Raw genomic sequence first — 12,613 nt, forward strand, 5'->3', positions numbered from 1 at the left:
TCAGAGAAAGGCGCTCAGCAAGTCTGTGCAGCCTGTGTTTGACCCATACTCTGTTCCTCCTCCCAGGGTGTAGGGGGTTGTGCCTCCTGAGGTTTCGGGCGACCTGTTGTCTGATCATAACCAATTGGTAGACCTATGTCAAACTTTACATGACGCCAGTGGTCTTGATACCTCCCTGGAGGTTGAGTTTGGCAGGCCTGAGCCTGGTACACATGCAGACTCCTCCTACAGGTGCCTCATGTCGAGGCTGATGAGTATCTGGGGTGGTCTGCTCCACCTGTGGATTTTCTGCAGGATGACCTAACAGATATCTTGGACCAAGGTCCACCCACTGACCTGGTGTTGCCATTTCATATGGCCTTACAAAGAAGGGTGGCGTCGGCTTGGACTGCTCCGGAGAGTCTCCCGGCAGTGAATAAGTTGTTGCTGAAAAAATACTGCCCAGCCAGTGGTGACCTCTGCTGCTGGTTTACGCACCCTACTCCGGACAGTTTGGTGGTGCAGGCGGCTACGGCCCCAGCAAAGCAGGCTGCGTACCCTACAATACCTCCTGATGGGGACGACAAACGCTTTGATGGTTGGGCGAAGAAGGTATTTTCTTCCAGGGGGTATGGCTTTAAAGTTTGTGCCCTTGCAAGATTCACGCACACTCTGTGGAATTGTTTCGTTGGCAGCTGAACATATTCCTGAAGGGGAGGAACGGGATGGTTTTCTTGCCCTCTTTCAGGATGGCAAGGATGCCATGTTTGAAACCGTTCAGTCGGGTCTGGACGTGTCAAACTTTGTCTGCCGTTCCATGGCGGCGAGCACCATGATGCGCAGGTTTGCGTGGTTGCGGAAGTCGGGGTTTGCTCCTGATGTACAGTCCTGGCTTCTCAACATGCCCTTTGATGGTGTCCATCTTTTTGGCAGCAAGGCTGACGAGAGCCTTGAGAGGTTGCAGACCTCCAAAGCTGCAGCGAAGTCCTTGAGTGCTGCAGTGCGTCAACCTCCGCCTTTTCGGCCTAGGGGACAGCAATGGAAGGGAGGTTCCTTTTTGATACTTTGGTAGATCGAGGGGAGCTGCCAGTCATGGGGCCACCGTAGGAGTACCAGAGGTGGAAAGCAAGGTACTCGAGGTGCCAAAGCCGTTCGGGCAGTTGCCACCTTGCCCTCTGGCACTGCCGCAGCCGCTTCTGCTCAGTCATGAGGCCATGTCCCATGGTTCACCGGTTGGGAGGAAGGCTGGCGCAGCATCTTGTGGAATGGCATGCCATTACTTCAGATGTGTGGGTTCTGGAGATCATAGCCCACGGCTACAGTCTTCCTTTCCGGCAGAGGCCTCACGACAATGCATCAGGGAAGCTCTCTTTGAAGCATCCGGATCCGCTCCTTGCGCAGGAAATCCTATCCCTGCTAGAGAAAGTTGCCATAGAACTGGTAACTGTAGCAGAGAGGAACAAGGGATGATATTCCCCATATTTTTGATCCCGAAAAAATGTGGGGGATTGAGATCCAGCATGGACTTGCGTGGTTTGAACAAGCTCCTCAGGAAGGACAAGTTCAAGATGGTTACACTCTCTCAAGTCCTCCAGGTCCTTCAACTTCAGGATTGGTTGGTGTCTCTCGACCTCAAGGATGCTTACTTTCATGTGCCGATTCATCCCAAGCACAAGAAGTACCTGAGGTTCGCGGCTGGCGACTCGCATTTTCAGTTTCGGGTCCTGTCATTCGGATTGACCTCCGCCCGAGGGTCTTCACCAAGCTGATGGTGTTGGTGGCAGCGCATCTCAGGAAAGGGGGGATTCACATCTACCCCTACCTGGACGATTGGTTGATCAGAGCGCGCTCTCCCGAGCAAGTCCTGGATTATCTGTACGTCACCTGCCGCTCCCTTCACAAGCTGGGCTTCTCCCTCAACTTAAAGAAGTCTCATGTGACACCTACTCAGCGGCTCCAGTACATCGGGGCAGTGCTAGACACATCCTTAGGGCAGTGTTCGCCTCCCCAGGTGAGGGCTCACCACGTTCTGCAGATGGTGGACAAATTTCAATGTGCCCAGAGTCTCCCGGCGTTCGAGTTCTGAGGTTGCTCGGCCTCATGGCATCCTGCATATTACTGGTGCCAGAGGCCAGGCTGCGGATGAGATCTCTGCAGTGGGCACTCAAGATGCAGTGGTCGCAGTTCTCCGACAGGATGTTGGACCCTGTTCAGATTCCACCCTCGGTCGACCAGGACATTCTGTGGTGGGCCGTCGAAGGAAATCTGTTTAAAGGGGCTCCGTTATGGCAACCGTGGCCATAGGTGATGATCATGACAGACGCACCCCTCACGGGTTGGGGAGCTCATGTCAACGAGCTGACAGCCAGCGGACGTTGGTCTCCGTCCAGACTCCACATCAATCTGTTAGAGCTGCAGGCTGTCAGGCTAGCCCTGAAGGCTTTTCTGCCGTCTGTGCGGGGGAAGAATGTCCCGATTATGTCGGACAATACAGTGGCCATGCACTACCTCAACAAAAAGGGGGGGGGCAGGGTCACTCCAACTGTGCAGGGAGGCGATGCAGCTCTGGTTCTGGGCCATCCAGCAGGAAATTTTGATCTCGGCAGTTCATCTGGCCGGAGACGAAAATACGGCGACGGATGCTCTGAGCAGGCAGAGCACGGTCTCTCACGAGTGGGAGCTGGCTCAGGAAGTTCTTTTGCCGATCTTCGCCCTTTGGGGGACCCCACAAGTGGATCTCTTCGCCACCAGTGTCAACCGGAAGTGCGAGAGATTCTGCTCACGGAATCTCCTCCAAGAGGAGCCTTAAGGGACGCGTTTGTAGTGGAGTGGTCCTTCCCACTGCTGTACGCGTTCCCTCCAGTCCCCATCATTCCGCAGGTGTTGCAGAGGTTCGGTTCCCGGATGATCCTCATTGCTCCGCCATGGGCCAGGAGAGCGTGGTACCCGGACCTTCTAGAAATGTCCATCTGCTCTCACGGGAGGAGGGTTGAGTTCTCCATCCAGAGGTCAAGTCTCTCACCCTTCATGCTTGGTATCTGAAAGGCTGAGATATAAGGATTGGGACCTCCCTGAAGATGTGATGGAGGTGTTGCTTTTGGCCAGAAGGCCTGCAACGAAATCTATGTGCCGTTGCCGGAAGTTCTGCGACTGGTGCAGGGTACATAATGTGGATCCTTTCTAATGCTCTATTCCTTTGGTTTTGTCTTTTTTGCTTTCTTTAGCCCACAAGCGCCTGCATGTGGGTACCATTAAGGGTTACCAGGTGGAGCTGTTCATATTTAAGCGCTCGTCTGAGGAATGTTCTTATTTTAAAATCCCTTTGATATCTCAGTTCTCAGTTTCTAAAAGGGCTAACTCGTGTGTTTCCACCGTCGCCTTTCCAGGTGCCGGGATGGGATTTGAATTTAGTTTTAAAGTTCCTAATGGGAGCTCCGTTTGAGCCCTTACATTCTTGTCCATTGAGACTTGGCCTTTAAAACTGTATTTTTAGTTGCAGTTACTTCCGCACGCAGAGTGAGTTAGTTGCAGGCACTTTCCGCCAAACCACCCTTCAGTGTGTTCCATAAGGACAGGGTTGTCCTTAGGGTACAGCCTTCGACACAACCTTCGGAAGAAAGGAATTCCATCTGAGCCAGAAGGTAATTCTTCCGGCATTCTATCCTCCTCCACATCTTGGTAAGGAAGAGGAGAGGCTCCATAGGTTGGACCCTAGGAGAGCTTTGAGTTTCTATCTCTCACGGATGTCGCAGGTCAGAGTGGACGATCAGCTCTTTGATTATGCTGGAAGGCGTTTAGGTCAGGCTGTTTCCAAGCAGACCTTGCCTAGATGGATCATTTTGACGATCTGAGTGTTATCGTTGGGGGAAAAAGGACCCTCCTGCAGGCTTACGGGCTCATTCTACTAGTGTTATGGCTGCCTCCACTGCAGTACAGACGGGTGTTCCGATTCGCAATATTTGCGAAGCAGCCACATGGGCCTCTGTCCATACTTTTGTGAAACATTATTCCCTGGACTCTATCCATGTGCAAGATTTGGCCTTTGGTAAGGCAGTCCTCTATTCTGCAATTTGATTGGGCATTCTAAAAATGTCTAGATTCTTTTCCCTCCTCCTTACATTGGTACTGCTTTGGGAGTCTGTCAAAGATGTGGAATACGTTGGAGGGGACAATCCCCCTCGAAGAAAAAGTTATTTTCTTACCTGGTAACGTTCTTTTGATGGGATGTTCCTCCGACGTATTCCACATCGTACCCTCCCTACTTGCCCCTCTACAGAATTTCTTATGAGATTGCAGCTTCCGTTTCCGCAAGGCTTGCTGTAGTAATACTGGCGGGAGATTGGTGCCACGCGTTCTGGGCGGAAAAAAACTACAACTGAGGCTACGGGTGTCGTGCGTCCTACATATAACATCCAGTGACGTCGGCCGTCGGAGAAGGTCCTCGAGGGAGCGTATCGACGCCGGAGGCCTATGCCGAAAACGTTTTCTGAAGCAGCACAGCTATGTTAATCAATGTCAAAGATGTGGAATACCTCGGAGAAACATCCCATCGAAAGAGCATTACCAGGTAAGAAAGTAACTTGTTCTTCACAATGAAAACGGGCACTCTGCATAAACCGCATACATCCACCTACGAGTGTGTAGATAAAGGTTCATTTATCATGAGACAGCATATCAATGTAACAGTCCTAAAGCGCTCTGCATGCAAAATGTGACGTATCTTTGCTGAAGACCGAAAAAAGGAAGGCACCTGTACAGGAGGTGTCATCATGGGGTGCAGTGAGGAGGCAGTGCTATATGGAACAGGACAGAGATAGGACACAGAGTTGTAGTTCCCAGTTTATTTTAAAAAAGGTTTAACATTGTAAACTGCTGGAGAGTCCGAATTAAAGGAAGTAGAAGCATAATGCTTGCCTCTGTGTCTTTAATAAAATCAAGACTTCCTGTGCTGTAAGCCTGGGTAATCTTCCATATGAACCATACTACACCATACTGGCCATAATGTATGTAGGGGATTTATACAGCGTTAACTTATCTTGAAAGCAATCAAGTGCTGTACAATAAAGAGTGGTGCATGTGATGATTGGGCAGAGGGTGTGAGCTGATGCCTTGCAATTTGTGTTTTTGCAAAGTGTGCTTTGAAGTAGAGGTCCCAATCAATGGTGAAGCTGAGAAAACTTGCACTAGGTGCGAGTTGGGGGAGAAGCCATTTGGATCCATCAGTTTCAACCAGTTTTCAGCTTAGTTTTCCACTTGGGGTGCATTTCGTGGTGCTCCAGAGGAGATGGAACTCGGTTTTGGTAGGGTTGAGTTTGGGGTCGGCACTCTGGCTTAAATGGCGGAGAGGCAGTGTTTTTATTAGTGAAAATACAGAATTTTTTGTTAGGATCTGTGTTGTTACAACCTCTTCTGTTGGCGACCTTGTATTTAAATATTAAGGCTTTTCAGCCGTGTCGCATCTGTGTGGCACTTGTTGGAGGAACCAATCCCCTACCTCCTTGGTTAGACAAAAATCAAAAAATGGTCTGCCACTCAAAGACTGCGCCACACACGTTTAAAAAAAAAACACAAAAAGCCCTTTATTCCTTGTTTACACGTGTTTTGGCTGCTCAAGAGCCTTTTTCAAAACAAATAGGGCATTAACAAAAGACCAATCCTATTCTGTGTACAATATTGTTTGAGCATATTCATATGTTAAACCCCACAGAAGAACAAAAATAACGGAGGGTTTGAAATTTCGAAAAATATTTCACATAATTTAAAGAGCAAACATTAAAATCATAAGAATTACACCCAAAAAACATATAAACGATGGTATTTGTCAATCATTACGAACAAACATAAGACAAAACAGCAGAAAATAAAATTAAAATAAAAATAAAAAACAGAGAAATAAAGAGAATATTTTAGCATGGTTATCATTAAGTTGTTTGTTTTTACATTATTTGTTCCTAGTTCAAAAAGCTCTTTTTTACTTCCTAATCCTCCTTAATCCTATGTTATGTCTTTGTATTAAATTATGTAATACATTATTAGGTGTAGTTTATAAAGCATCTTCCATCTGACACTCTCCGTTTATGCAGTAATAAAAATAAATGAAAAACTCTTACCCGTCTTTTTTCTTATTAGTCCCGGGTAAATCCCTATAGTCAAGATAATGTAAAATAGATTTGCAATCCAATTGCATATTCCTCATAGAACCATTTACACATTTGTTTTAAAATCTTTGATCATGTGCTGTTAATACGCCCCTCCTTTAGATTTTTACCAGCATAACGTGAAAAATAAAAAACGGTCCTGTTTTGTATTTGAACATGCACAATTCTAAATGAGATAAGTACCGTAATTGCACTTCACTTTTATGCAGTTCCTTAGACATTGAGATACCTTATCCACATTATGTGCTCCTCGTTATTGAAACTAACCTTTTGGTGGGAAGACAAACTGGTATTCTGGAAGCAGGTTGTGTTAGGTGTAATGTAGGTGTAATGCGAGTCTGATCAATCTTTCCAATGAAGGGTAGATGGGTCATGGGTGGTAGTTTTTTCGGTCATCCAGGTTGAGTGTGAGCTCCTTTTAGTAGGTGTAGGATCTGGCCAATTTCTATGCCTCAGGGAAGATGCCTTGCATGAGTGGGCCCGTGATCGTGTGGAGGCGAGGTGGGGGGCGGGGGGCGCCTTTCCTGGGTTGTTCTCAGAATGGGGACTGGGACGAAAACATACTCTTAAGCAGCGGCATTAAGTGACACAAGCATGTTTGTGAATTGTCATTTTAGGGTTGTGAATTCTGACCATCTTGGGACATAGAATGGTGATATGGCACCATATAGTGATATGGCAGGGGTCGTCAATGTGGCGACAGAGGTTGTCAATTTTGTCTGCAAATAGCCTGTGATTGCATCTCGCCATTGATTTGAGCACTGCAGTGGCAGGTAGAGGGCTGATGCAGTGTTTGATGGCCCTGAAGAGAGCTCTGATCTTGTTGAAGTCTTTTGCTATGGATGATGTGTAGTAAAGTGCTTTGACAGGGATGATGAGCGTCCTGTGGATGAGCAGAGGATTTTCAAGGTGGCGAGTGGCATTTGGCTCCAGATCTTTTCTTGTTTGCGGATGACACATGTTCTGTCAGTGAGTTCTTGTGTGTACCAGGGTGTGGATAGCTTGGTTTTTATAGTTTGTAGTTTCAATGGTGAATAGATGTTGGTGGAGTCAGTGTGCAGTTGAGCTGGGTAAGAAGGATGTTTACAATGGATGGAGGTTTGAGTGTGAAAGCTGGGTTGGTGATGTTTTTGTCCAAGTCTCCCAGCGGGAGGTTTTTGAAGGAGCATCAAGGTTTCTGTTTGATTCCCTCAATGTGGGGGTTTGAGTGCTGGAGCTTGTTGGGTTCAGCACTTGTTATGCATAACTGTTTGAAGTATGCATCTATTTAAAAAGGCTGATTAAAGCAGAGCGTTGTTGATACTTGAGCCCAGCACCTGTGCCTCATGGCTTTCCAGTGGGTGTTCTGCACAGTATGTCTTTTAAAATACATTGGCTGAGTTGCTACTCCTAATAAAATGAAAAGATAATTGATCTGGTAGACCAATCACATACTGATTTGCATGGCACAGGATTGCGTTGTTTCTTCACACATTGTGCCAGACAAATCAAGATATGCATATTTGTTTCCTAAAATACTATACTCTGTACAGGGCAGAAGGGTAGTGTGAAGGAAGGAAGGAAACAAATTAACTGCTACAAAAAGGCTTCAACACTTGTTCAAAACTTCACTCCTCTGAGTGTGCTCATAGCAGGGCCCTGAAGCCATCTTGTTTCTGAAATTGCTTTTTGTTTGCGGGATGGCATTGAAAAGCAGCTGCAATACTCGCTTAAGCCACTGCATAAAGCAGTTGTGGGGGATTTGAAGGATTTCACAGAACTGATTGGTTTAGAACATACTGTTACTGTATTATGACCCCATTAAAAAAAGCTGCAGTTCATGTCACCAGAACTTTAACATGAATATGGCATCCAGTGAGCATGACAGGAAATGAATCTCCACAGTAAAATTCCATAATAGCCTGTTGCCTTAAAGACTTTACTCAATTAGGTTTTTTTAAAGAAAATTGACCAACTGCTAAAATAAATACAGAAATTCAAGAAATGAATACATAAAGTGCAGTATTTGACTGAAGGGAGTTGAATCCTTTGCGCCAACAACCTTATTTCTTTAAAAAAATATTTATTCATCAATGATAAAGCACAAACCTAGAATATTTGATTCTCACTCCCCTGGTAAGTGTTCTAACCTCTATTCCACAAATGCCCTGGCTATGAAGTGCACCTGAAAACTGTTAACCAGGCCCCTGGATGCATTTTGAACAGAGCATGCTGATGGCTATTTTCTAATAGTGACCTGCGAAATGTGGTTTGGCTTTAAATTGCCTTTCATTTGTTGTCTGGTACAAACCCGCTGATGGGAGGGTGAGACTCTGCGCAAGGCATATAGGGGAGGGTTCAAAGGAAATGGTTAACTGGGAATGGTTGTGGTGTAAGTTGCGGGACTGGAAATGCCCGGAAGACCTATTGGAACCAATGTAAGCTCTCTATTCGGACACCTCGATGCAGGTCCACCTGAACTCTCAGGGATTACTATCCAAAGTTATCAAGGTTAATAGGGGCCTTAAACAGGGCTGTGCTATTGCCCCATTTATTTTTAACCTTTATATTTCTGATAAAGCCAACTCTCGAAATGGGATCTGTGGTTTTCCTCCTAAACTTATTGGGACCCCGATACCGTGTATGATTTATGCGGACGACCTACTTCTGATTGACAAGACGCCAATAGGACTTAAACAGCGCTTAGACGCCCTGCATTCCTATACGCTGTTAAACGACCTATGACTAAATGTAAAAAATCAAAGATTCTGATATTTAGGGGGGGGGCTTAGAGGTAAGATTCACCCTCAAATTCCAATGGCAAATAAATAAACTGCTGGAATGCGTTAAATCGATTACCTATTTAGATGTTTGTGTCAACCACAGTGCAGCTGAAACTCCTTGAGCACACCTTTTAAGATCTAAGGTTAAAAATCTGGCTGTCCAGGGCACGGTCTTACATCGCAGATTTGGCAAGTTTTCCATGACTCCAGTGATTACATTTTAAAACCAAAAAGTGATACCAATACTCACGTATGAGGCGAAATCATGCTTAAATCTCACTTGGCAAATCTGCGAACTGTTAGGACATTTTTGGAAGCAAATTTTGCGGCTCCTTAAGAGCTTGCCCAGGACCTGTATTCGTTTTCAATTGGGCTTACTAGCCCTTTATTCAGTCTCCTTGTGGAAATCCCTCTCCCTCTTTCGTAAATCTTTGTTGTCCCAAACGATTCCACAATTGACAATATTGGGAGACAATGATAGGTCTGCCATCCGGGACTACTTATCCTTATGGAAAACTAAATGCACCAACTGTTTTAGACCTAGATTCTTCAGTGGCAACTCTAATTTCTAACCCCACTCTGGCAAAAAAGCACTTGACCAACGGGATTGGATATTAACCCTGGCTAAAAGAAATACACTTATTGATGTGAAAGATTATGTACTAGATTCTAAACATGTGGAGCAGGAACCCAAATATTTGAAGATCTTTCTGTGTCCAATTGTGCTAGGACAGTTTTTGAGAATTTGTTTAAATTTGTATCCCACCCGGGCATTGTTAGTGGCTAGGAAACAGTTGAAGGGGGACCAGTCGTTTTGCAGATACTGCCATAATTCCTCTGCGACAGAATCATTGAAACACTTGCTAACAACTTGTGTAGGCTCGACAAACCCTTTTTTTGGGCCCCGCATTTGCCACATCTCCAACATTAGGTTCAGGTGATTGGTGCTTAAAATTTGTATTGGGTGAGAGTCGTATGTTGATTTTTGCTCTGGTTAAATTCTTGAATAGAATTCCCTTAAGTGATGCCCCTGGGGCCCCTGTACAATATGGAGCTTTTAGTCTGGTGTTCTGGAAGAAATATGAAGTGCCCTAGGGTGATGGCGGTGTTCATTTAGTGGGGAACAGTGTTTAATTTATTGCTATTGATGAGTTGTAATTGCATGTTGAATTAACTGTGTTGGCATTTTATTCTGTTTTGTTCTTATTAGGGATTCTGTACAGCGAAATTCAGACATTTGGAAAGTAATTGTTTCTTTTTGTTTATGCTTGTTCTTTAATTGTTAAAGGTTTGAAAAAACCAATAAAACAAAAGTGACTAATTTATGCACATATTTTCTGCTGTAAAGAACAAACTAATTTAGATTTCTTTATTATATGCAAAAATGTTTTTCAAAATTGCTCATAGGAAACCTTTTCAGCTTCAATCTGTATTTAAAGCTCTGTTTCTTCTTTAGAAGTTCAGAGACGTGCTCTTGAAATTACCAGTGCAAATAACATGCATTTACTAAGCAAAGTTCCAGAAAGAGTGCTTCAGCATCCAATACTTACATCCAGTGCAGTACATCAACGGACAACTCTTATCCCCTTATCTATTTCTCCGTCCACTAATCTTATACCAATCATGATGGCAGTGAATAAGGCAAGTTGTGTTAATGTACCTTAATATATTGATGTAAGCATTTTAATTTGGCCCTACTGCCTTCATTGTATTCCCAGTTTTGAAGTTCTTCAATTCTTTATCCCATTTACTTTCTCAAATTGTTGTGCAGAGATGTGCCACATTTGTTTCCATTCATTAATAGCTACTTACTTTGGTTTAGAACTCTGCTGCACAGTCAATCACACACAATCACTTACAAATGTTGTTTTAAATTCTGCACATGTTTTGTATACATATTATTGGCAACTCATACCAATGTGTCCGACTGAAAACAACTGATCAAAATTCCAAAACTCATGTGGTAAGTTAGACATAGGGTACAGACAATAAAACATGATTTTAAGGTCTCAATTTTATCAAAGGAAAGCAAAACTATCCTGTCCCTGCTACTAAAATTGTTTTCCCTAAGCTTCTATGAAAAATAACTACCTTTTTTTCTTGTCTTGACTGTTACATTTGTGTTCCATGTTTTCTCTATAGTTTTCTCATTCCTGTGCTTATGTACAATTTGCATGCCTCACCTGCTTTGACACATTCATATGTTGAGTTCCAGATAATTCTGCATTGGAATTGTGGCCATATGTTTTCGAAATGGTCTACATTGTATGTGTCATTAGAGTATGGGTGTGCTCCAACCCTCGTAAGACTGGTATCTCGAGTACTGGTAACATTCTAGTGGGGTTGTGCTATGGTCAGCCAACTGGTCGAATTACAGATTTTATTTTACCAACAAAAGGTAGATTCTGGTATGGGGTCAGGCAATATTATCTAGCATTGGTTCATTTATAGATTTGCTTGCTGTTTGAATATAGCCAGCTGTCATCTTAGAAGCCTCTGTAACATTAAAGCAATTTACTTTACATTTGAAAACTATCACTCCACTTCAGTGCTCCATTAGTGTGTTTGGGTCATATTGCCCCACAGCCAATTGACAGGTTTCCCTTAGCTCCACCCCTGGGAGCCATCTTCATTGTCTAGAGCAGTTCCCTACAGGAACTTGTATAGTGACTTGTGAACAGAAGAGCAATAATATTGATGCTAACGGAACGAATAACAAGTAACACAAGTCTGACTCAGCAAAGGAAACGACAAGAAATCAAGAAGCCGTGGCAACAGCTAAAACTAAATGTAGCAGAATGGTAAGTTAGAATAACTTTCCGGAAAATGAGAATGGAGAAATCATTTCCCACTCTGAAAATAACTGATGTTTACCCATCCATGGGCACTAGTACTGAAGTAAGCAAGCCTTTAAAATCAAACAAAGCTAGAAAAGTAGTGGTGAACTCTAATGATATAAATTATGCAAGTCGTTTAGAACTGGATCACTCTGCCATTACATCAGACGATTGAAGGGAGCAGAGAGAAAGTGATTACAAGTCTTCCAATTCAGCCAACTGTGAGCAAATTCCTTCATTCCTTACTGCACATTACATGAAGACTATTTTCATAGGGTAGACTTTTCTGTTATGTCGTCCAGTTTGTCTGAAATGTCTAAATTACATAATACACAGACTTGGATGACGAGATAAAATTTAGTTTGGCATTAATATCACCTCTGAATATGGCACTAAGCTCTTCTGTTCATTTATATGACAACATAAGTATGGATATTAAGGTGCATACTATAATTTTTACCAAAATAAAACTAGAACATTAAGAAATAAGGACCACGAAACTGATGTCAACAACAAATGCATCTGAATCGGTAAAAGAAACTGCTCCAGTACAATCTCACAAACTTTTTACTCTGGTTACAGAAAGATTAAAAAAGAGTAAAAAAGATGATATTGTAACTAATGATGAATGATTTTAGCAACACAAAGACAAAATAAGAAACTGAAGGGTGGAAATTGGATCTGGGTTGTGAAATTTATTTTATGAATTGTTTAGGTTAACACTGTTTACAACCAAAGACATTGGGGGTGGGGGACATGGCTAAACCGGAGTGCCTCTTTTGCTCGGCTGCTATAGACTGGGGATGACATTGCTGCTTTCTGCTTTCATTTCCCTAGCTGCAGCATCAGAAGTGTTGCTGCTTGATGGGGAATGGCC

At 43.9% G+C, this 12,613-nt stretch overlaps 1 protein-coding gene across 1 annotated transcript in view; it reads left to right on the top strand.

The window, feature by feature from the left end:
* Window positions 1-12,613, top strand: part of LOC138541759 (bromodomain testis-specific protein-like) — a 2,079,689-nt gene that overhangs the window by 799,564 nt on the left and 1,267,512 nt on the right. The window contains exon 5 of the mRNA XM_069641783.1: window positions 10,356-10,540. Coding sequence (XP_069497884.1) covers window positions 10,356-10,540 — 185 coding nt within the window. The remainder of the gene's footprint in view (window positions 1-10,355; window positions 10,541-12,613) is intronic.

This window comes from Ambystoma mexicanum, chromosome 1q (assembly GCF_040938575.1).
Source record: "Ambystoma mexicanum isolate Mex_15411 chromosome 1q, UKY_AmexF1_1, whole genome shotgun sequence".
In the NCBI taxonomy this organism is placed as follows: Eukaryota; Metazoa; Chordata; class Amphibia; order Caudata; family Ambystomatidae; genus Ambystoma; species Ambystoma mexicanum.